The sequence below is a fragment of the Lissotriton helveticus genome, chromosome 6 (genome assembly GCF_964261635.1).
Source record: "Lissotriton helveticus chromosome 6, aLisHel1.1, whole genome shotgun sequence".
In the NCBI taxonomy this organism is placed as follows: Eukaryota; Metazoa; Chordata; class Amphibia; order Caudata; family Salamandridae; genus Lissotriton; species Lissotriton helveticus.
In genome coordinates, this window is record NC_136067.1 from 1,834,021,435 (window position 1) to 1,834,047,184 (window position 25,750).

The 25,750-nt window shown below is 46.6% G+C and overlaps 1 protein-coding gene across 1 annotated transcript in view; it reads right to left on the reverse strand.

Moving 5' to 3' along the window:
- The window catches only part of NEK2 (NIMA related kinase 2), a 204,583-nt gene that overhangs the window by 96,001 nt on the left and 82,832 nt on the right, over nucleotides 1-25,750 (reverse strand). The window contains exon 4 of the mRNA XM_078649740.1: nucleotides 25,508-25,590. Coding sequence (XP_078505866.1) covers nucleotides 25,508-25,590 — 83 coding nt within the window. The remainder of the gene's footprint in view (nucleotides 1-25,507; nucleotides 25,591-25,750) is intronic.

Genomic DNA, 25,750 nt, shown 5'->3' on the forward strand with positions numbered 1-25,750 from the left:
GTATGCTACTTCATTTTCCTACTGTACTGTATGCATTGGCACTTTTTGGCCTTTTCACCAGTGTTTGTAGATTATGAATTGTTCTGGACTTTTAAATCATCCATCTATCAATTTTCGTATTTGGATACACAACTTGTTGGTTGTCATAACAGAGGTTTGGCTAACCTACATGTAATTAATTTATACACCTGCTATTATCTTCTTTGTACCATATGCGTTGCACTTTAATGGTCAAAATGACCAAAATAAAGTTACTGATTTAAAACTATTACTTCTCGTAATGCCTCTCAATGCAGTGATATAATCTGATCTGCCATGGTAAAACGCTCAAGCATGTTAATAAAATTCACTTTTTTGAAGTTTGCAGAGTTTATCATGATTTTATGTGTTCAGTGCAAGATGTATTTAAAACTTAAAGTGTTCCTAAAGATTAGTTGTCTAGTTAACCTTCTTTGCTTCTTTACAGTTACTTTAGTTGACCTGTAAATAAAGTATGCCCATTTCACAGCTTTCTGAATGTTTCTGCTCAGTTAAGTGAACAGCAGCCCAGTGCTGCTGTTCACCAGGAAGCCGCAATTAAAGTCAGGAGGGCGGCATGCTTCCCTGTTCACTTATACTGTCAGTAATTAAACTGGCCAACTCATGGGCATATCTGCTCATGCAGATACGCCCTCATATGTAATATAATGCACCCTGCCGTAGCACTATAAGGCCTGCTGTATGGGTGACCTACAGATATTACCTGCAGTGTTAGGGGATATGGCACACATGGTGTGTGCCATGATGTGTTTTCACTTTTTAGAGCACCTTGTCAAGGAGCCTGCAGTGGCAGTCTGTATGAGTTTGGTGCTGAGTCCCTTCGAGAGGCACAAGATACTCTGCAGCTATTAAGGACCCTCTCTAATACATAGGCCCTAGGTACCAGGGGTACCATTTACTAGGGACTTACAGAGATGCTAAAGGCCTGGCCAACTGGGGATCAATTTACCAGTTTTGTTTGTTTTGGGAAAAGAACACTGGCACTGGGGATCCAGTAAGCAGGAGCCCAGTGCACTTCAGTTAAAGTTGCATTAAATACCACGTGTTAGAAATGGGGACTCTGGTTGGTTAGGGTATGCAACTAATCCAAGGAGAACCCACCACTAGTCAGGGCAAGTCTGTTACACACCAAACAGCACCTGTGCTCACCCTCTTGTAGCTTGGCGCAGAGCAGGCAGGCTTATCATTAGAGGCAATGCATAAAGTGTTTGTGAAACACACTCACACAGCAACACAATGCATACACTACAAAGAGACTCCACACAGGATTATGTTAAAATAGACTCTATTGTACCCAACATAAGACCAACAAACATTTGCAATGCAATAGGTCTAATATTACTGAAAGTTTGAGCTATTGGCGTTGCATCATTATTTGCAACACCAGTAGCTCAAACTTTAACTACTGCGAGACCTATTGCATTGCAAATGCTTGTTCTGAAGAAGGCTGGAGGGTAAGGGCTGGGAAGAGGTCCATTGAGGTTTCCGAGCGTTATTATAGAACATCTGGGGAGATGCTTCGGAGTTTGTTGAAATAGATGTTATATTTGAGGACTTCCCTATAAGCTCGTCTAGCGTACCTAAAGAATCTGTGGAAAGCTCCCTGAGTGCTTGTTACATGTTCCTATATCGGCTCTTGGAAGCGTCTATAGGGTTTTAGAGAAGTGTGTGGCGTCCACATAAATGTTATGGGTGGTCCCTGTACAGTTTATAGGGTCTGACATGTTCCCTGTCCTTTCGTTTACATCCTTAACGAATAAGATCCAGAACTGCCCTCCAGCCAGATGGTTTTTATAAACTATTTATTAACAGCAGTTTTCAGTAATAACAACAGCATTTGGGATTTCTCTTTTGGGCCCATGTTCAGAAAACAAAATGGCCAGATATGTGCGCGCGCATTGAAGTCTGATGTCACCGTTTTCACCTTTCCTTACCACCTCAACCTGCATTCTGCGTGTACCTTGTACATATAGCAAGTACTTATTTGTCTCTCGGGTGCCACGAGGCTGCTCCTGCAGCACGTGGCGCTATATTAAAGACAGCCAGATACACGGCAGCCGGCCACCAACCTAACAGTGAAAGGTTTCATATTTGTCCTCTTTTCATTTGCTGGTGTGAGCTCCTCGGATGTATTAAAGCTTCCGCCAATAAAGCAGATTTCCCGCTTTCCTGCCATCCTCTTCTAGTATACTTGTGGGGTAGCTTGTGTGGTTAATGCATTTACGGAAGAAAACTGCTTGCATTCGTGGTGTCGAGTCTGCACTTCATCCTGCCTAAGAGATTGAACGTGCTACTGATTACTTGGTGAACAATGCAAGCAATTTTTTTAAAGCACTACGAAGTTGGAGCATGTGCCTGCAGGTGCCACATCAAACGTTTATGATAAAAGGGCGGGGTCGCTGGTCCATGAAGTTCCATTGAGAGAAATCTGCCCAGGCTGAATCGAGTAAACCCGAAATATATGTATAAACGGTTAAACAATCTAAACTGAATTACACTGCATGTTACCATTCAATAAAACGTTGCAAACTCGCAAAAATTATATCGCTGCCTGCTTCTCAACCACCATTGAGTGGACTATAGTAATCCGGCACATTTAAGTCAAATTACGCATTAAAAAAATTATGCACTTTTTCCAACCAAAAAGTGGTGGATTTCGCATTTTTTTCCTCAAAACCCTGCCATTTCACCCCAGATCCACCCTCACCATCAACGATTTTTCAAAGATGTTGAAACGTCCAAATCCAATATTTTTAAAGGTCATTTTTCTCTTCTCGGGTGGGTGGTAAAGCGTAACCCCTTCTGGGGGTGTTTGTCACAAGGAGAAAGCGCTTCCCGAGACAGGGTGGACCGGAACCCGTGTTACGGCTTGGTCTGAAATGCACTTTTCTCGCCGAACGACCCCGCAATACCCGACCCGAAGCACAACTAGCAACAGCCGAAGGAAACGAGTAGTGCGCACCCTGTGAAATCGATCCAAAAAAGAAGAAGCCCGCGAGTTGTGCGCGCGCCACAGAGAGACATGTGGTTTTAATTATCACGCAAGTGTCTGGGCACAATAATTGAAACCACATGGCAGCGGTGCACGTAATAGACAACAATAGGCCATGGGCGGAGCAATGCGCTCCCCTTTGGCCAATTGCGTGCTGTCTTTGATAAAGACGCACGCAAAGGCCAATAGCGTGGGCCAAAAGGAAAAGCACACACACAAGCGTGTGCGATTCCTAGGTTCGTTTTCAAACCCCCTACATGAAGTCTCTCACTGCGCAAGCACTGCTGAGCACTAAAACGCTAGGCGCGAGACCTAAAAACGACATAAATCACAAAAAAACGCATTTATTTAGATGGTACTTGTCATCCTGATCACTACATGCTAAAAACAACATATCATAAATACTTTGCAGGTAATGCAGACATGTTTAGAGACCAACACATGACTCACGGCATAGAACCATAAACAAATAGGCCCCAGCGCACCTGTGCTCCTATTAGACTGGTTATGGTAAATTCTGTGAGTCTGATGGAAGCGAGTGTATTTGTGTACAAGATGTAGGGAGTAGGAGCATTTGCAAACCTACTCGACGCAATATGGTAATCTGGAATCACCTTTTGCTGAATGGCAAAAAAGTTCCTTTCCTTCTATTCGGCTACATGCAGGAGCACTGGAATTATGCAGCAGGAGAGGGCCAAATTATGAGCACGCAAATGGATAAAGGCGGGTGCATGTCCCACCTCTTTTTTAATGTTCACTCCCACAGCAGTTTTGCTCTTGGGAGTGAGGAGTGGCGTGCAGGGTGGCAGCTGCATTCCTCGTCATGGACCACGTTACTAATTAAACACAATGTGCCTTGCTTTTTTGCAAATGCTGGTTTCATTTGCCTTGGTAGCATTCTCGGATTGTTGTGTTCTTCGGCTGTTCGAACCAAACACGCTTATCCAAGGGTATTTGTAACTTTTACACACTTAGTTTGCCAAGATATTTTTAAGTTAACGTGTAAATGATTTGCTTTTTCAATCATTTTATTTGTAGGTTTACTGTAAAAGGGGTCTACGTTATATTTATCCCATTTACTTGTGCCCGCTTATAGGATCGCTTATATATCGTGTGTGTGATGTTTTGTTTTAAGGACAAAACCCACTCAGAAATGGGATCGTTTTTTAACAATCGGCATTCTAGTAACATTTGTTTTTTTAATGTGCGTTTACAAAGTGCCAGGTTTCTGATGGAAACCGAAGGGTTCAGGTCATGCAACACAAGCCGCTGACTGCATTTTAGGTCTCACTCAAGTGAGGGTCGTTCCTGGGTGCAGTTCATGAGCCAGGAGCGCTGCTCCGAAGTGCGGAAGTGCCTTGTCACGCCTTCTCCATGGTGTTGCTGCAGCATTGCAACTTCTGTTCAACGGGCTCACTAAATATGTGTATGAAGCATGTGTAAAAAAATATATACATATGCCATCTGCGCTACACCAAACCTCTTTAGCGGGGGAGCTATTGTCCGCTGCAAGGGTAGGGCATTTGATGCGAGCTCTCCATAAGAATGGCCGGACGACTGTCCTGCACTTCCCTGCTAGGACCCCCTTCCCTTCAGTGCTTGTGTAAACTGGAAGTACTTTACGTTTAGGAGTGAATGTGTCGGACAATGCTCTCATATAATGAACATCAAATGTTATTTTCGTTCGTGGGACAATAATCAAAGTTCAGTAACTTTGCCTTTACTAGTACTTTCTTTATGTTGGCTCTAGCCACATTTGCTTCTTTCTACGGAAGACTGTTAGAAGCTCCTTAACAAAGGAGTTTTATTGCCTCATTAATCAAACCGGTGTTTCAATCAGCGTTATCTGAACGGAATGCAAACATTCCCCTGCTCTGTTCAGAAAAGGAAGGCACAGAAACACTTTTTTAACAGCAAGTGATGTCAAGCTATGCCAGAGAGGAAACTCGGGAGCAGCTCAGTGGGTTTATGTGAAAATTACTGTATGGGAATGCTGAACGGAATCTGGGTTCTAGGCAGTCACCAGTTCATCTGACCTTCTAAGGGTGCGCTGTCTTTTCTTTAATGCTGGTTTTGCTCCTGTATGCCCCAAACCCTTGTATTATTGACAGCTTTCCAAGTGTACTGAAGACAGGGAAATATATATTCATAATCATTTTTGTTGTATATTTATCTCATGGTAATTAATTTAAGATATTACTTCAGCAGACCATGACTATTCTTTAGATACGATACAGCAAGGAGTAGGACTTATATTTTCATAAAACATGCTTATTTATTACAAAGGATACCTCATTGTCATGAACTAGCTTGGAGCGTGGGGGTAGTGATGCATGCTCCGTTTTTAGGTTTCGCCCTGGCGTTGCAACTGCGTAGCAGTTGCTCCGCCCAGGGCGATATCTCATGATCCTACATATGGGGCTTTGGTCCCGCCTCTGTCTCCCATTGGCTAGCTCCATTAATGGAGGCTAGCCATTGGGAGACAGAGGCTGTCAATCACGCTTTCCCGTGAAAACGCGATTCGGGGGCGTTTCTCTGTGTTTTTTTTTAAGTTCCGCACCTTTGTCCTGTGCCGCGCTGACATTGGCTGCCGGCCCGGGACACCCCCGTGACGTCATTCCCCGGGCCGCGCTGTGATTGACTGGCCGGCCCGGGACCTGACTTGTTTTCAGTGGGATGGTTGGCGAGGCAGATGCTTTTGGTGTAGTGGTCACTCCTTGGACATCTGTATTCTGTTTGCCCCCGCAGCAAGTCAGATTAGGCCAGTACATAGCAGCCTGAGGTAGCGTTGCAGTTACCATCTCCTTAAAGTAGTATCCTGATCAGACCTCCTCTACCCAAAAATGTGCCTCCTCCGAGCGCATCTGCAAATTTTACCCACAGTTAAGACCGGTTGAAACTACAGGATCTAATCCAAATATCAGACACTTCCTTCTCTTTGTGCATCTTTCCAAACCTATCTTCTCGACAAGTATACTTTACCCCAGGCATAGCTCGTGGTTATAAAGCAATGTATTTGCCCGCTGGTTTAATAATTTAGTTGCCCACTGTACGTGCAGTCGCTTATTTGATGAAATAGCTGACAGTCAAAAATTATTTATCCAGGATTTTTTTTCTCCATAAAATTGCATCGGTGTGCAAATTAAAATCCAGGTAATATGACACGTATAGGCAGCACTGTAAAGCAAATTGTTTAACTAATTGACTCATTTCCATGATAAAGGGCCATTGAGTCGGCGAGAAACCTTCTTACTTGTCGAAGGAACAGCTTCCTGGACACAAAACGCGATATTTAGTATCCCCTAGCTTTTGTTATTTTTCCAAATTACTAAACATTGTAAAACTAGTTTTACAGTTTTATTGTGCACTGGCCACAAAAAAAAAAAAATGCCTTCACAACAGCAATCTCCAGCGGCATCGAGCTGGCTGCTGTTGCGAAGCATCATTTTCGTCCTGCCTTTATAAAACAATTTATGATATATTTGTTGAGGTTGCCTGGACCCTGTTCCCTTCCCCCTGCACGGGGATTCCTCGCGTGCGTAACCATAGTAACCGCGCTCACGTGCCCGCACATTGATGCCTTGCAATGTTCACTCTGAACAACAGAGGTTATTCTAATCCCCTTCTTCTCATTTTAATTTAGCAGTGCGCATTGTTTCGGTAATTAAAGTGACCTCATCCACTAAGGAGTTTCATCTTAATTGTTAACAGGCTAATGTCTGTCTGAAATTGTCTCTATTGTGCACTGGCCACAATAAAAAAAAATGCCTTCACAACAGCAATCTCCAGCGGCATCGAGCTGGCTGCTGTTGCGAAGCATCATTTTCGTCCTGCCTTTATAAAACAATTTATGATATATTTGTTGAGGTTGCCTGGACCCTGTTCCCTTCCCCCTGCACGGGGATTCCTCGCGTGCGTAACCATAGTAATTGCGCTCACGTGCCCGCACATTGATGCCTTGCAATGTTCACTCTGAACAACAGAGGTTATTCTAATCCCCTTCTTCTCATTTTAATTTAGCAGTGCGCATTGTTTCGGTAATTAAAGTGACCTCATCCACTAAGGAGTTCCATCTTAATTGTTAACAGGCTAATGTCTGTCTCAACTTGTCTCTATTTCCTCCTCGCTAATGCTGGTTTGTGTATTTGCGAAGCAGCCTAGCAGCAGCATATTAGTGTTACTGAGATGCTGCTGCAAATCCCATCAGAGGAGTGACGACTAAATTTATGGATAATATTTTGAAACTTTAAATACAATGTTATAGGGCAAATATGTTAAAATCAGGCTTATCACGGTTCCCCCACAGTCAGAAAGTCGGAGATGCGAGTGCAGCCTATTAACGCCAAGCGGGATCACGACTTAACGAACTGGTCTCAGAGAAAATTCTCGGGTTACTCGAATGTTTCATTTTATGACACTTATTGCTCTTCCCTGTTCCTTATTAATGAGAAGAATCCAACTCCACACAGACACATCGCATACAAATGTGCAATTATATATAGTGATTTTATCTAAAGCACTTGTTATAGATTTTCTATACAATGTGTATACATATGTACAAAATGTATATATCTATCCTATACAGTATGGAAAGAGCCTGTGTCGGCCTTTTATCACCACTCCCTTTTGTAAGAGGAGGGTACAGGCCCTCAAACACCTGCTCCAATAGTTCCCACTAACCTGTACTCATAAATAATTCACTTTGCCATACAAAGATCATTGGACATTTTAGAGGGAGAGGAAAGGAACTAGAAATGGGATGAGAAAGAAAGGGCTCAATGTAATGATGTTGATCACATCATGCAGTTTCCAAGCCCTAGTCCTTCTTCAGTGAAGATGTACTTAGATGTGACAAATGCCTTTACTGACACTGGTATCTGATTGCTACTCACACTCCTAGGTTTATTATAAAATCTGTAAACTAAACAGAAACTTTTAATTGAGGGACCGAGTCAACTATTGCTCTGCTACCATTGGCTTGCAGTGTGTGATAAAGGTGTAAGGAATGGACCATGTAGCTCCTCTCAAGATTTGTGGACTAGCTACAAACTGAAGCCTGCTCTAACTTTTCCAAAGGCGAAACCGTTGCATTGTAAATGCTTGTTTGTACTATTTATCAAGGAAACAGATTCAAGATGGCCACACACAGAATGTTACAGTGCTGTTGACTTCCATCAAGCCACTTGTTATTCTGCTGTGGCGTTAAAAAGCCTTGGAATGTGCTCAAAAGTGGTTACTAAGTCAAGCATATATTCCTAACTCGGACTCCATGATCTAGTGTGTAGCTATTGTAAAGCTCTTCAATCCCTGGTGGCACAGCATCAAGGATAATGTGCTGTCTGTCTAAAGACTTGTAAGGTCCTAAAGGCAAGACCTGTAGGCTATGCCAATGCTTGTTAAACTTGCTAACACTTTCTGGGCCTTGGTTAGATTACATTAGTACCAAATTAACACTCAAATATATCAATAAGCAACAGAAAGGTGACCAGTCCAGCTTTGCAAAGAACCTAACACTGGGCTGCAGCACGTGTCATCGCATTTATAGTAACTTTTGAACAGTTTGATCTAGAAACCATTTTTTTTGGTTACAATCTGCAGACTATGCAGTAGATGATGGACTGTTAAGCAAATGCGAAAAAACCTATAATTATGTGAAAATCGCTGCAGCCGCACAATCAAATAATTCCAGTGGCCCTGGCTATATGTGGGACTACAGCGCACTGCCTCAGCACCAAACTACTGCGGTACATGCTCACACGGATCCCTTCTGGGCCCTCCGCCTGGAAGGAGTAGTTTCTGTCCTGTAACTCCAGTTCTGTAGTAGGGGTATCTCTGTTATAGTCATAATCTAGTGAATAGTCCCGCCCATGTGCGTGGACCCCGGAGCAATCAAAAATAATCTCTTACAGTGTCAAAAAATGCAGAAAAGCATAGACACTTAAGAGAGAATTTAAAGACAGATAATGCAGCCTAAAAAGAAAAAGGCTACACTGTCCAGTACTTCAACTAGAAATTCCACCATAAAATCCACAAAACAGCAAAAGCCTGTACAGATTTCCATTGCTTTAACAGCAAACTCCCTCAGGAATGATTGAGAGAAGAACCTGGACAGACAAGCCCCATAGGCTGCCATTATGTGGCTCAAAACAGGATACTGTGCCTTTAAGAGAATCTTCCAGAACCTTCTCCCAGTATCCCAGAATGCACATCAGGTCCAACTTACTTTCAGTTCTTTTTGAAGGCGTAACACGCCAGACCTGTAGCATTCCGTACATGAATATCTCGCTCCACCGGGGAGGAGGGCGGGCGCTTATGACTATAACAGAGATACCCCTACTACAGAACTGGAGTTACAGGACAGAAACTACTCCTTCTGTAGTAGGGGATCTCTGTGTATAGTCATAATCTAGTTAATAGAATGGCAAGCCCATCCCCACACCAAAGCGGCGGTGGAGAAAAGAGAATCTACACCACTATTTTGCGAACAGATTTCGCAGTGAAGCCTGTCCAACCTGTGCATCTGCCCTAGCATCAGTGTCCAGGCAGTAATGCTTAGCAAAGGTATGAACCGACTTCCAAGTGGCCGCCTTGCAGATTTCTGCAATCTGAACATTACGAAGCAATGCTGTCGTGGCAGCCTTGCCCCTGGTGGAATGAGCCTTAGGCTTACCTCCTAGGGTCTTATTAGCTTTTTGGTAACACAATTGTATGCAGGACACAATCCACCGCGAGATGGACTGTTTAGAGGTAGCAAGACCCGTCCTGACTGATCCATAATTGATGAACAATTGGTCTGACCTACGAATATCTTTGGTTTTATCCAGATAAAATTTCAACACCCTCCTAACATCCAGGGAATGCAAAGACCTTTCCGCTGGAGAGGAAGGATTCTGAAAGAACGTAGGTAAAGTTATAGTCTGGTTGATATGAAAATCAGAAACAACCTTGGGAAGAAACTTAGGGTGAGTACGCATAACAACCTTAGCAGCATGAAATACAGTATAAGGTTCTTGGCAACACAACGCCTGAATTTCACTCACCCTGCGGGCCGATGTAATGGCCACGAGGAACGCCGCCTTCCAGGACAGATGCTGCAACGAAGCCTTATGAATAGGTTCAAAAGGCTCCTTCATCAATCTGGACAGCACCACATTCAAGTCCCATGAAGGCGAAGGAAGCCTGACAGGAGGGAACACTTTCTTCAAGCCTTCCAAAAAGTCTTTGATCACAGGGATCTGAAAGAAGGAAGTCTGTGAAGGGCATTTCCTGTAGGCAGTCAAAGCAGCCAGATGAACCTTAATGGAATGGACATTAAGGCCAGACTGCGCCAGATGTAGCAGATACGGAAGGATGACATCTTCCTTGCATGTCGTAGGGTCATAGTTCTTAGACTTGCACCAGATGCAAAACCTCTTCCACTTGTAAGCATAAGTTCGCGTGGAAGGTCGCTTAGCCTCCTTCAGTATGTCCATACAATCCTCTGGGAGATTCAAATGGCCATATTGCACTATTTCAGGAGCCATGCCGCCAAACTCAAAGACGAGAGGTTGGGGTGCACCATCCGCCCCCCGAACTTCATGAGAAGGTCCGGCCTGCACGGCAGCTTCATGTGAGCAAGGAGAGACCGGTGAAGCAGGTCCGTGAACCACCACTGTCTGGGCCATTCCGGGGCAATCAGAATCATCTTCGCCCTGGATTGGGAGAGCTTGATGAGAACCGCCGGAATCAGGGGAATGGGCGGAAAAGCGTACAGAAAGCTGTTCGACCAGTTGATCCATAACGCGTTCCCCAGCGTCCCCGGCTGGTAGTACCTGGAGGCGAAGTCTCGGCATTTGCTGTTTTCGGCGGTGGCGAACAGATCTACCTCTGGAGTGCCCCACCTTGCGAAGACTTCTCCTAGTACTTCGTCGTTTATGACCCACTCGTGGTTTTCCTGAATCAGTCTGCTCAGCTCGTCTGCCTGAACATTCTGCACACCTGGCAGATGAGTGGCCGTTATCGAGAGTCCTCGAGCCAGGAGCCAATGCCAGATCGCCTGCGCCTCCTGAGACAGAGTGCGTGATCTCGAGCCCCCCTGCTTTTTGAGGTAATACATCGTGGTCGTATTGTCCGTCTGTACAAGCAGAGAGTTGGTCCGGAAGGACGGGTGAAAAGCCTTCAGCGCCATGTGAACAGCCCTGAGTTCCAGGAAATTGATGTGGTACGTGGATTCCGACAGGGACCACGTCCCTTGAATCTGTAAGTCTCCGGAGTGCGCTCCCCAGCCCTGGAGAGAAGCATCCGTCACGATAGTCTGAGTGGGAATGTCCTTGTGGAAGGGAACCCCTCTGAGGAGATTCTCCGCTGAACACCACCACTTCAGAGACTGAAGAGCATGTAGAGACAGTCTTATCTTGTCGTCCCAAGATCCTCTCCTCTGGTCCCACTGATCTTCCAAGCACTCCTGCAGCGGTCTCATGTGCAGCCGCGCATGCGGTGTCAGGAAGATGCAAGAGGCCATCGATCCTAGCAGAGAAGACACCGTCCTCACTGTCGTGGATGGAGTGGACATGAGCCTGAGCCTTCCGAAGGAGTGATAAACGTCGCTCTTCCGAAGGAGACACGCTTGCTGACAGCGTATCGATGGAGGCTCCCAAGTACTGGATGCACTGGACCGGAGTCGGGACAGACTTGTACATGTTGATGTGCAACCCCAGCTTGTTCAATAGAACGCACGTCTTCTGGAAGTGTGCCTGAGCTTCCGAGAAGGAGGAGGCCTTGATCAACCAATCGTCCAGGTACGGGTAGACAAACACCTTGTTCTTCCTCAGGTGTGCCGCTACCACTGCCATGCACTTCGAGAACGTCCGGGGCGCAGACTTCAGCCCGAACGGAAGTACCGTGTACTGATAGTGATTGGTGCCGACTTGAAATCGCAGGAACTTCCTGTGTTTGTGTGCAATGGGCACATGGAAGTACGCATCCTGTAGGTCTATGGCGCAAAGCCAGTCTCCCCGCTGCAGCTGAGGATAAATCTGATGCAACGACAGCATGCGAAACTTTTCTCTGCGAATCCATTTGTTTGCCTGTCGCAAGTCCAGAATGGGCCTGAACTCGTTCTTGTCCTTCTTGCGGACCAGAAAGAACCGGGAGTACAGACCTCTTCCTCTTTGAGACAGAGGGACAGCTTCTATCGCCCTTTTCCTTAAAAGGATGTCGGCCTCCGCCTGGAGCTCGCGCAGTTGATACTGCGAGCTGACCGGAGGAATCGATGGAGGCGGGATGGTGAACCGAAGACTGTATCCATTGCAAACAATATTCAGCACCCACTTGTCCTGAGTAATTTTTCTCCACTCTGCCAGAAAAAATTGAACGCTTCCCTCCACCGGAGCGGGTAACGGACGAAGGGGAAGTAACCGCTCAGGGTCGAGACCCAGCCGGGCCCTTGTTCGCGGTAGAGGACTGCTGTCCACCTCTACCCCTCTGACGTTTCTGGAAGGGTCTTCTGTATTGCTGCTGTTGTTGCTGCTGCTGTTGTGGCCCAGAAGACTGTCCCCTTCCTCAGCCCTGCGACCCCAACCGTCGTTGGAACTGTCGGTAGGGTTTCTTTTCTTTGGGCTTCTCCAAGCCCACAGCCGTCAGGGTTTCAGCCTCGGCCTTCATCCTGGCCATTTCGTCATCTGCGTGTTTCCCGAAGAGGGTGTCGCCGGAAAACGGCAGATTTGCCACTCGTTGTTGCGCTTCAGGCTTGAGCGACTTCAGCCGGAGCCAAGCATGGCGTCTCTGATTGATACCGTGGCAGTATCCATGCGCGGCCAGCAGGGAGATATCCGCCGCGGCGCTGATGGCCTGGTTCGAAACCAGCATCCCTTCCTGGACGATCTCCATGAAGTCCTCTTTCCTGTCGCGCGGGACAAGGTCCCCAAACTGTTCCATGGAATCCCACAGTGCACGGTCGTATCGTCCCAACAACGCCGAGTCACTGGAGGCCTTCAACGTCGTGGAAGACGTCCCACACGCCTTCCGTCCAGCTGAGTCAATCCAGCGGCTCTCCTTATCCGGAGGCACAGTGGAGGACGGGGAGGTAGCATGTAGTTTCCGAGCCGCCGTCACAATCACCGAATCAGGCACTGGGTCCTTCGGCAAGAAGGCCGGGTCCGACTCTGGAGCCCTGTACTTCTTGACAAGCCTGGAGGGAGCAGCTTTAACCACCGCCGGCGTAAGGAAGAGCTGTTCAGCCGGCTCAACCAGTCCCGGCACCAAAGGCAGTAGGGGGAGAGACAGGTGCTTCGTGTGCAAAGTCTCGAAGATCACAGAAGTTGTGGGCGTAGGGGCCGTCACCTTGATCCCCAACTTCGCCGCCCCTCTCAGGAGAACCTCCTGGAACGTGCCAATGTCATCTATCGGAGACACCCTCGTCTCCGGTGAATCCGACAATGTAGGCGAATATGAACGGGTCCCAGAGGCCGAACGGGACCTGGACCTATGCCTCCTATGGCGATGTCTGGATCTCGAGGAGGATCCGTGTCCACTCCTAGATCTGTCCCTTCTCCCTGAGCGTGACCTCGATCTCCTGGGTCTGGGACGCTCCGCCGGCTTCCCCGGGTCGGACGTCTTGGGCTTAGGAGGAACCTTCGACTTAGGAGTCTTCTTCGGAGGTGTCGGAAGTCTGGGCATCGACACCGATCTCGGTGGAACCGGAGGAGGAGCACCCGGCACCGGGGCCTGCGGTCCTGACGGAAGGGCAGGTAGAGGAGGCAATTGAGATGGGGTCGAAGCCCTCGGAGGAGGCCCTCTAGGCAAAGGAGGAGGAGGAGGAGGCTGTATAACAGTCTTCTTCGGTGTATACACCTCTGAATACGCCGTTCCCGGCGAGCCACCATCCTGTTCAGACTGAGGGGAGCCCCCCACAGTCCTCGGCCTGTCCTTACGACCCCCTGACGTCGAAGACCGGTGGTCAGACGTCAACCGTGGTTCCTTCGACGTCGAGCGGCCCTTCGGCGTCGACCGTTTCGCACTCCTCGGCGTCGACCGGCTTCTATGCCTCGACGTCGACCCCGACCAGATGGACGAACCTCTAAACCTCGACGACTGGCGCTGGTGCCTCGACGGCGACCTCGACCGCCTCGACGACGACCTCTTCGATCGCCTCGACGTCAACCTCTTCGATCGCCTCGACGTCGACTTCTTCAGCGCCGGAGACCTCTTCCGCCTCGACGGCGACCTCGCCGTCCTCGACGGCGGCCTCGACGACGAGGATCCCCTCGACAACGACGATGTCCTCGCCCTCGACGGCGAACGGCGGTGTCGCCTCGACAGCGAGCGCCGACGCCGGGCCCTCCGATGCCGTCCACTCGACGGCGAGGAAATGGACACCGGGTTCGACGGCGGCCTGTGTAAGTCCCTCCACGTCGACGGGCGACGTTTTCTCAACCCAGAGCCCTGGGGAGACCGGGAACTGGCCGTGGACCTTCCTCTCGACGTCGTGGTCATAGCAACCGACCCAGACGGAGATCTTGGACGTTTGCTGGACTTCCTGCCCCTGGGGAGCCCCCCAGAGGCCTCAGCATGGGCAGTAGAAGCCCTTCCAGACCCACCTTGAGCCTTCAGTCTTCTTTCTTCAAGTCCCTGAAGTCTGATCTTCCTCCTGTCCTTCAGGGTCCTGCCAGAGAAGCCTCTACAGATCACACACTCCTCTGGGATGTGGGAAGAGGGAAGGCAGAGGATAGACACCTCATGGGGGTCTGCCTTGGCCTTCTTCCTGGAGCACTCCGGGCATTTGTCAAATAATGCAGGCATTATGGACAACAAAAGAGTGCAGAAAACCAAGAAGAAAGTCACCAAAGTACTTTAAAAGTACACAAAAATCTAATTTAGTGAAAAAACACCAACAAAACCCTTGAAAAGGGAGAGCTCAATGCTCCAGGGTCCTGCTTGCAGGAGCCGGAAAAAAGAACTGAAAGTAAGTTGGACCTGATGTGCATTCTGGGATACTGGGAGAAGGTTCTGGAAGATTCTCTTAAAGGCACAGTATCCTGTTTTGAGCCACATAATGGCAGCCTATGGGGCTTGTCTGTCCAGGTTCTTCTCTCTATCATTCCTGAGGGAGTCTGCTGTTAAAGCAAGGGAAATCTGTACAGGCTTTTGCTGTTTTGTGGATTTTATGGTGGAATTTCTAGTTGAAGTACTGGACAGTGTAGCCTTTTTCTTTTTAGGCTGCATTATCTGTCTTTAAATTCTCTCCTAAGTGTCTATGCTTTTCTGCATTTCTTGACACTGTAAGAGATTATTTTTGATTGCTCCGGGGTCCACGCACATGGGCGGGACTATTCACTAGATTATGACTATACACAGAGATCCCCTACTACAGAACAAGGAATGCCCACAAATCTATGACTGACCAGGGGCCCTGACTGGACAGCTCTCAGGGGTATGAGGGGGGGGTGAGGGGGGAGAACGGCTTCCGCTGCCGTACAGGTGCACTGGTACTGCCAGAGGCTGGTCTCAGCCCCACCCTCCCAAGTTCTCCTAACACTATGGGGTACCCTCTTTGTGGATGGTCTCCCGGTACAGACTAGACTCCGCTCCAGGTCCACCCACCGGGATCTACCCTAACTCTGGAACTGCGTATAGGGCACCCTGGGACTTTTCAAGCCCCACCTGCCTCCTACCCCGAGAAGGGAAAAGGGACCCTTTACCTACCCCACTACATTGGGAACTGTCTGGGCTACTGTGAACCTCCCAAGTCCTCGGTTGGGGTGGGAACCTGATACACTCCCTTTAGGATCACTCCCAAATGCCTTTTTGAGACCATGTGGTACTCATCCAGAGGTCTACCCCCTTTTCAAGTTCCCTGGGGTCAGAGAACTTACACTCCAACAGGTGTTGGCGTAGCCCTAGAAAACAGCAACGGAATATGTGCTCTCTGACAGATTGTACAGCACTTCAAAAGTGTTTATTGTGCTACCCTTCACCCAAACATCCAGCGCTTTGCAAATATCCTCCATAAATTCATCCCAAGACTGGTGAGACAGCTTTCTGCTGCCTCTGAAGCTCAACCTTTACTCTTCAGGGGTGAATCCATATTTCTTCACCAGGGCTACCTTCGGGGGGGGGGGGGGGGGGGGGGGGAGTACCTCGGCCTGTCACTCCCTTCTAGGGCCAGTAGGACATCCATCCCATCATCTAGGATAGACCTACTCATGCCAGTTCCCCAATCCTCCTCAGGACTTCTGTGCACCTCCAGAGCTCTCTCATATGCCTGAAACCACTGATGTACATCATCTCCCTCCTTGAAGCTAGGCACCAAGTCTGTTGGTTTGTGAATGGTATCTTTAACACTAGACTCAATATTGCTGCCATCACTAAACTCTACTTGTAGTGTTTGTAAATCCAGAACTCTCAAACTACGCTTATGATCCAATTTACTCTCCCCAAGAGCAAGTTTTCCCTGGCAAAGTCCATTTCAGCCTCAGTCATCCTCTCCTTAGCTAAGGCTGTCCTCTCCTCAGCAGCCAGCAGAGCCAGCTGCAGCTTCAGGTCCCTCTCAGGCAGGGCCAGCTTTAGGGCATTATGTCCGGTGCGGCTGCACTGGGCGCTGACCTGTAGCGGGAGTACGGACATCAGGGGGTGGGGGGGTGGGAGGGAGTCTGTGTTTAGAAATAATGTACAATACAATTTAAAAGCACCTGCTGCAGAGCTACTTGTGTGCCCAGCTTTCAGGCATCAATATAAATGTCAAGAGAAAACTTGTGATTAATGTTTCTGCTAGAGAGAGATTGAAGTATTACCTTGTGGCAGTTTTGACTCGCCATAAAGTAGCGCAGAGGGTTAACATGCCTGCTGCAAAGACCAGATGTGTACTTTCTGCGGATTGCAGAGTAGAATAGTAAAGCCAGGCTTTACCAGTGCGTTTACACAAATAAAATGTATTTAAGGGATGGGCTATGGAGAGATGATGGGCACTTTTGCCCTGGTGGTAGTGAAGAAATCCAAGGAGGAGGTCATATTTGGGGGGGGAGGGGGCAAAAAATACTATTGCACCGGGTGTAATCGGTACTAAAGCCTGCCCTCCTCTCAGGCCGTCTATCTTTGAGTACCTCAGAGGACAGGTGGTGGGAGGTGACACAGCTCCCGGCAATAGACTCCGCAAGGGTCTCCCTATCTATGGGTTTCTCTCTCACTATTGGTGTCCCTGCCCAGTCATTTTCTCCCTCCTTCTCAATCTCCTCAGGGACACTACCCCTTTGGTGGCCAGGGGATTGGGGGTGTTGGGTCCTGATCCTCAGCAAACCTTTGATATTAGAGACCAAAGCTTAGGGTTTACGTGTTCTTGGCAATGGGAGACCCCTTCCCTTTTGGGGTGCAGCTGGGAATCCACCTACTCAGCGTCCTCACTGAGCTCGGAGTCCTTCTCCGGGTCTTCCCCAAAACACCAACCTCCTGGTCCCCGGTTGACATTTTTTCCCAGTGTGCCATTTTAATATGATACAGGGCTAACCGAAGGTCCCACTTTGTTAATTCCCCACTCCCACAGCGCCACAATAAATAAATACAAAGAGACTTCACAAAAGACTGTTAAAAAAATAGACTACACTGTGTACCACAAACCACATGAATCATAAATAATACAATCATTTAGATAGTACTCGTCGTCCTGATCAATACGGGCTAAAAAAGTCATATCTAACACGTTGCAGGCAATGCAAACTTGCTTAGAGACAAACACATGAATCACGACATATACCCATAAAAACAAAGGGACTAGCGGACCCGCGTTCCTATTAGACTGGCTATGGTAAATTCTGTGAGTCTGACTGAAATAAGTGCAATTTTGGACAAGATGTAGGGCACAGGAGCACCTACCCGATGTGATAAGGTGATCTGGAATCACATTTTGCCCAATGGCAGAAAAGATACTTCCCGTCTAGTCAGCTATATGCGGTACTACCATGCACTGCCCCAGAACCAAACTATTGCGGTGTAGGCACACATGAACCCCCTTCTGGCCCCTCAATCTGGAACAAGGAATGCCTCCACATCTGTGACGGACCAGGAGTCCGACCAGTAGGACCAGAGCTCACATGGGTAAGCAGGTAAGGGTTTCCGCAGCTGTACTGGTGCACAGAACTATCAGTGTGCATGGTGGGTGGAGCGTCCATGAGGTCCAGCCCTTACAATGTGAAGGGTGGATGCGGCTTCCCTCGCCGGAACCCTTGCATGCTGGCTTCTCCCTTACTCCAGGTTATGGCACCAAAGATGCCCAAAGCAGGCACGGAGCACCACAAAGGCAGTGATGTTTCAGGGGTGGGGGGACGGAAATGCTGCTGGACACACAAGGCTGCCTTCAGGAACTCGAAGTGGGCAACAAAGCAGTTCTTCACACGAGGCACTACCCTGGTCAGAGTGCGGCACTGTCTGCACACGGCACACTATCCTGCAATCCACGACATTCGACTTTGGTGCAGAAGGAAGCAAGGGAATCGCTCTCCCCTCGTACAGAGCGGTGCTGGAGATCACAAAGCACTCTAGGTTTACGCTGACCTGGGGAACAATACAAATGCTCCATGCACTGACTGTAGAAGTGCAGGATTGCTAGACTCAGAGTCCCTCAGAAAGGGATTGATGAGGCAGAGCCTTTTCTGGCCCCGAGACTATTGAACGAATAGGGGACAAGCCAACAAGCCCTTAGAGGACACTTAGGGTACAAAGAGAGCAACAAGTAGGCCAACACTAAAGTCCAGTTGCAGAGTGACAGTCCCTCCAGTACCCCAGCAGGCAGCCACCCAGCACAACAAAGCAGGTAGTCCCAATGGCGGGTCCTCCTGCCAGGACAGCAGTCCTCTGACAATGTGCTGATTGTAGAGCCAGCAGCGTTTAGTTACAAGTCATATCCAGGGTCTAAAAACATTAGGTCAGAGCCCCAGTACTTATACTCAAAAATGTCTTTGATGAAGGGGTGACTTCAGATGAACCCTAAGAAGTGTAAAACAATCCCTTTTAGCCCAGCCCTGGCTCCAGACTATCAGTAGGCGGTAAATCAGCCCTGTGTGTGAAGGAAGGACACAACCTGTACAAATGTGAAGTGTGAACTATCTCCCCAACCCCAAAATGACTATCGGTATGCAAATATATCCCATGTCACACCCAGACCTTCCTGTGTTGTGGCAGCTTAGAAAGTAGGCCTCACAGCAGTGAAAAATGAAATCAGCAGTTTGTCACTACTACGACATGTCACACAAAGGGACATATCCTACCTTTTACCTACACAGTACCTTACCATAGGGCTACCTTGTATAATAAAAGGGGATTTTAAGGCTTGGAAAGTCATTTTAAATGCCAAGTCAAAGTGGCAGTAAACTGTGCATGCAAGCCCTGCAGTGGCAGGCCCGAGATAGGTTTGAAAGGCTACTTCTGTGGGGGTGGTACAAGCAGAGCTCCAGGTCCACTAGTAGCATTTAATTTACAGGCCCTGGGTATAATGTATACCACTCTTCAGGGGACTTCTAAATAAATCAAATAAGCCAAACAGGTGTAAACCAATCATACCATGTTTAGGGGGAGAGCACATGCACTTTAGCAAAGTTCTCAGTGGTAAAACGCCCAGAGTTCCAATGCCAACAAACAGGTGGTCAGAAAAACAGGAGGAGGAAGGAAAAAAGTCTGAGGACAATCCTGCAGAAAGGGCCAGGTCCAACACCAGGTAAAAAGTGGGGGGAAGGTGGGGGGAGGGGGTGGGGGCAGTGCAAGAAAAACCCAGTTTCCTACACATGCTGTATATGTATTTTTCTCCCATAGGAAAGCATTACGCGTAAAGGCAAATTTAAGTGAACAATTTTACTTACCTGTGAAATTCAATATTTATAAGAGTACTTATCTGTTTGCTAAGTTCTTGGTATCAAACTGTATATAAAAATAAGACGCATTTTTCTGAATTGGTCTCAGATTTATTTTGTGTGTGTGTGTGTGTGTGTGTGTGTCTAATTTATTGTCTCTGTGAGTACTACAAATGCTTAGCACTACCGTCGGCAAGCCTAAACTGCTCGCCCTCACGACCACAAAAGAGAGCATTTAGTGTTATCATTTTTGACTCTGTAAACCAAGAAGGGCTGCCTGGGCTCTCTGCACAGTGTACCCATTCTGGTGCACTATGTAGAGCCAGCTTTCTACAGTGTGGATACAATACACTACTTTCAATTGTCCGCCATATCAAAATTTGGCATGCCTCGGAAAACAAGTTGGTTCACGTCAGAGAAGAAAAGACATATGATGAGTAGAAGAGGGCACCTATTGCATTGTTTTGAGGGACACAATGAAAGTTACAGATGCAAATCCAGCTTCTACAAATTTAGATTCATTATTCAGAGAGAACTGTGCTGAGAAACCATGAGCAAGTGAACCCCTGCTGAATTCAGAATTGCCAGACCTATTTACCCACTATTTTTAAACATCACAAAATAACAAGTAATGGACATAGACTGTGCCAGACAACCAAACACAAGTGCTGTTAACCAGACTATCATATGGTCAATTTATTATTCTCCTATTGATGGATTTTCTTTTCATATATAAAAAAAATTGCATTGACTTAATTAATAAACGTGCATGCAAGCAGTCAGAAGTCAGGCTCTAATATATATGTATATATATATATATATATATATATATATATATATATATATATATATAAACAGATCTGCCCCATTGCTCAGTCAAAGGAACGTGAATTTGACACTCCAGGTTTTAATCAAACAAGTGTAGTAGTAAAAGCATTTTAAGTACTCCTGAATTAAAGAGAATTTTTAACATTATGTGATCATGGGTATGTCACAAAGTGAAGAATGGAATTACAAACCAGGTCCTTAGTCCACAGCCACCAACATAATACCCTTTGACCACATTTCCCACAAAATAGACTGGCAAAGCATTCAAATATTGCCTGTGTCACACAAACCCATTTCTCAAGATTGAACCATTTCAAAGCCATCATGGTATATACATATATGTCATGAATTTCTGGGAAAATGGTGCCCTCATAGCATAAACAGCACTCCTTAACATTGTGTTTAAATAGGCAGAACAAACTAACTTCTCCACCTCGGCACTAGCAAGCTCTGGTATACATTAGAATAACAGAGACAAAAACAGGATTACAGATAGTGTTTCAAACGTGCACTCTTGATATTGTGGTTTTGTTGGTCATGAAAAAGAAACTAGTTGCTATTAGCACTGCATATAAGTAGGAATAAACACATACAACAGAAAAGCTCCATTTCCTTCGACAGCAAACATGTAGACGTGCGCTGTGGCTTCCACCTCTAGAAACAAAGAGACCCAGAAACAAAGAGACCCAGAAACAAAGAGACCAAGAAACAAGGCCACTGGGAAACAAGGCCACTGGGAAACAAGGCCACTGGGAAACAAGGCCACTGGGAAACAAGGCCACTGGGAAACAAGGCCACTGAGAAACAAGGAGACTGAGAAACAAGGAGACTGAGAAACAAGGAGACTGAGAAACAAGGAGACTGAGAAACAAGCAGATGAGTGACAGGAAATACGTTTTATTCCCTACAGCTACATGATCGTCACTCTGCGTTTTACTCCTTACACAGCCACTGAAATGATGGGGCTGGTGGAAGTTGAACAACATATTCCCTTTGCAACACAGGAGAAAGAGCTGGACGTATCCTCTGATATTTGAGAGGTTGGAGACATAAATGAGCCCGCCCATTCCATTCAAAATCCATTAGAGGCAAAATGGCAAAGCTGGAGAAGTAGTAAACAAGCAAACAAGCCCCTTTTAATGAATGCCCATCTGTTTTTTCAGCACCAGGAAGTAGCTGGAGTAACACCCAGCTCCTACTGTGTCATAGTGAATATGAGTAGCAGTCTAAGAGGCAGCTGGTACAGACAGATCCAAGATCAAGGCTCGCGGATGAGCATCATTTTTTCAAATGTGTCATTGCTTTCTGACTCACGATCAGATGGGGTGGTGGAGAAGGAGTTGGAATTTTCCTTACTTGTGAAGGCCTGTACCACCAAGCTCTCAGATGCAGGGTGATGTGCAAGTAAATCAAGGTCGCTTGTGTGAAGAAAGATATTAGTCTGTTAACTGGATATCCAGAGCCCAAAAGTGTATCCGTGAGAGTTTCTGTAAATGCCTGGCCCGGTTGGATTACCTCTTTGGGAACATTAGTCTTTACATAACTTCTGAATCACTACAGAGAAGGGCGCACTTTATTCTGTGGCAGGTCCAGGAGGGAAAACCAGCCCAGTATCTTGGGAAGTGTCTAGGCAACTGGCATCCTATAATTCCTCGGACCAATTGCCCTCATTATGCTGTGGTACAAAAGGGGGTGGTGATGGATGGAGCATCTGAACCAATCAAACACTCACACCCAGTCAAAAGATCTGGGTTTGATCCATCACCGTTCTTTAGCCCACTCTGCCACCCCAGTTCAGACATGGCCATATGCAAATCAGTCTGACCCTGTGTGCCTCATGGGAACAGTCCAGCCCGAACTGCCAAGCCATGCCTTCCCTGGACCGGAAACAAGCTTCCGAGGACCGGTTTCTGGCATTACAGCCGTCTTCAGCCCGGCTTGCTTGAATCCAGTGGCAAAGTGAGCAAGGGACTCACGTCTGAACATACCCTGCCACACTTGTGGCGGCCAAAGTGGTACAAAAGGGGGTGGTGATGGACGGAGCATCTGAACCAATCAAACACTCACACCCAGTCAAAAGATCTGGGTTTGATCCATCACCGTTCTTTAGCCCACTCTGCCACCCCAGTTCAGACATGGCCATATGCAAATCAGTCTGACCCTGTGCCTCATGGGAACAGTCCAGCCCGAACTGCCAAGCCATGCCTTCCCTGGACCGGAAACAAGCTTCCGAGGACCGGTTTCTGGCATTACAGCCGTCTTCAGCCCGGCTTGCTTGAATCCAGTGGCAAAGTGAGCAAGGGACTCACGTCTGAGCATACCCTGCCACACTTGTGGCGGCCAAAGTGGTACAAAAGGGGGTGGTGATGGACGGAGCATCTGAACCAATCAAACACTCACACCCAGTCAAAAGATCTGGGTTTGATCATTATGCTGTGGGGCAAATTCTTCCACCTCATCAAACTTACCATTGTTTGAGTGCATGCCATCACATATTGCGCAATTCCTGGACTCTGCTGTGAGATAATGGCAAGGTAGCTGAAATAGATGGTTTGGCTCAGAGTAGGAGAGCACAATGGGTTGTGCCTCCTCCTCAGTCATCAATGCAAAAGAAACCAGCGCTGGTAGTGGGCAGCACAGATGGCACCGGTGGAAGCCCGATTGAAGGTCCTTGTGGATCTTTGGGGCCCGAAGGTGGCCAACCTGCTGCAACATCATTGACGGACCCGGAAATATGGGGTGCATCGGGCCAATTTAGGAATCGGCTCCGATGGGGATAAGGAGCGAGACCGGAACGTGCACAGATGCCTCGCGCCTTTTGTGAAGTTCAAGAGTGGCGCAAAGGGGAAGAGTCCTGCTTAGGCTTCTTGCGTTTCTTTTTAGACTTACACATGGACTTGGACTGCGAAGAGGATCTGCTGCGGGAACAACTTTGGGAGCAGGAACGGGATCTTTATTTCGACCAATCACAGCATGGAGTCATTTAGTGTTTGGCAATGTAACGTTCCGCCTTGTGATCCCGTATGACTTTCGGGTTTCTCTGTGGGCAGTCACTGCAGGTCCTGGAGTAATGTTCCAATCCCAGTCACCACAGGAATATCTCTTGGGGATCTCTTTATGACAGTCCCTACAAGGCTTAAACCAGGTCATTTTGGGAGTGGGTAACACTTGCACACTAAAAATGGGGACAAATAAAGAAAAAAAATGTGTCTAAAGAAGAAGGAGTAGTTCCTGATACGCGCCTGAAGGTGCAGAAAGAAAGGAACTGATATTGGTGCTTGAATTAGGCTTTGCTTGTCACTTCCGGACTTCGCTGTGTAGCCACATGATACCACCTACCTGCACACAGGAGAACTGCTGTGAAGTTTCCAGAGCCAGTCTGACACCAAAGCAAAATTCACAAGATGAGGAATATGTGGTTAGAAGAATCCATTTAATTCTAGTTTTGTAGAGGAAAGTCGAGTTGCAAAGATAATAGTGTAGCTACACTCAAACAAATCGGCCTTTTCAATTTCTCAATTAAGTAACGGGTGAGGTGGCTTTTGCACAATGGATTTTTTCAACGGGAATTATTGTACTTTGAATTGGTTTTCAGACATTCATGTTCTTTTACACTGCGCCTAACTTAGTTGCCCTTGACTTTAGGCTACACTTAACTAAAGTGAGTAAAGAAAAGCAAGTCACATGTTAGAAATGGCAAAGAAAACAAGCACTGGTAAAATCGATAGGTCTGCTTTATTGTGTAACAAACAAACAGTATTTGTGCATGCTTGTACCTGCACTCATTAGCTCATTAAAGCCAGAACTATTGGTTTCTGCAAAGCATATATTACATGACAACAGATGAGAAGAACAATGGATAAGAAAAAATGGAGAAAATAATGAGGAAATTCATAAAAGGAAAAAAAAAACGGAAAATAAATAGAAAGGCAAAAGTAGGACGCGAAAGAAAAAAAAATCAGAGAGGACTAAATAGGAAAACCATGCACCTGAGAACTTAGTAAAACTTTTTTTTTTACTTGCTGGAGCAAAAAGACCAAACAAAAAAAAAAAAAAAATTCTGTACAAATCATGCTAGCACTCAAATGAGGGCAAAGACATGAGGTGAGAGGGAAATATTCCTCTGCAGTGAGCTAAAGCCAACTGGCTACAATATCATGCAGACAAGCAGCACCGTCATGCAAGACCTAAAAGATGGGCAAAAACAGTTGCACTTTTCTTTTTTACATGATGACAAACATGAAACCAATATAAAGAAATCCACACTTGCCCAACTTAGTTTGGAAGTGGCCACATATGTTATTTACTTTGCCAACAAATTGTACTCAATCACCCCAAAAAGAAAAGTAGTCACCATTCCAGAATGGTTACCATGGCTACTTGCCAAATCGAAGCACATTAATTAATCTCTATCGAAGGTCACTATTATAGGGTAGCTTTCTACTCCCCTTTGGATTACTAGTAGAAAACAATAAAACTTCCACTAAACAGATACATGGTAAAAAAAAACTTCTTTCTACAGCCATTAACCCCAACCTCCATATTTCCCCTTCAGTACATGACCACCCGTCACAAAACAATGGGTTCACACCATATTACCCCTAAAACGTGATCCATGTTGTTACACTTTTATGTCTGAACAATGTGTTCGTAATATGGCTTTAACCTCATACAGCACTGTACCAACACCATAGGATTTGTGTTATATGACACAAAAGACTAATCTGCTAGAATGCATGTGTACGATGTTGTTAAGAGTCCCCTAAAATGATAAGCGGTTAATTAATCCAGTGCACCATTGTTACAAGATCTGGTTTAAGCAACCCATACTTACGTCAGCGCACACAACTCGTATAGAAGACATCCTAGGGACCAGATGTCAGACTTCTCATTGTAGGCTTCATAATTCATTTGTTCCTGCAGACAAATTCTACAATTAACTGGAATAATTTTAACATAAACCAAGTATTCCCAAGAGGATGACAAAAGCAAATATCTTCCTTTCAGAGGGACTGCATTTTTTTGTAAGGTAGCTTATCACAAAATGTTCTTATGTACATTTTAAATAAATTCATCT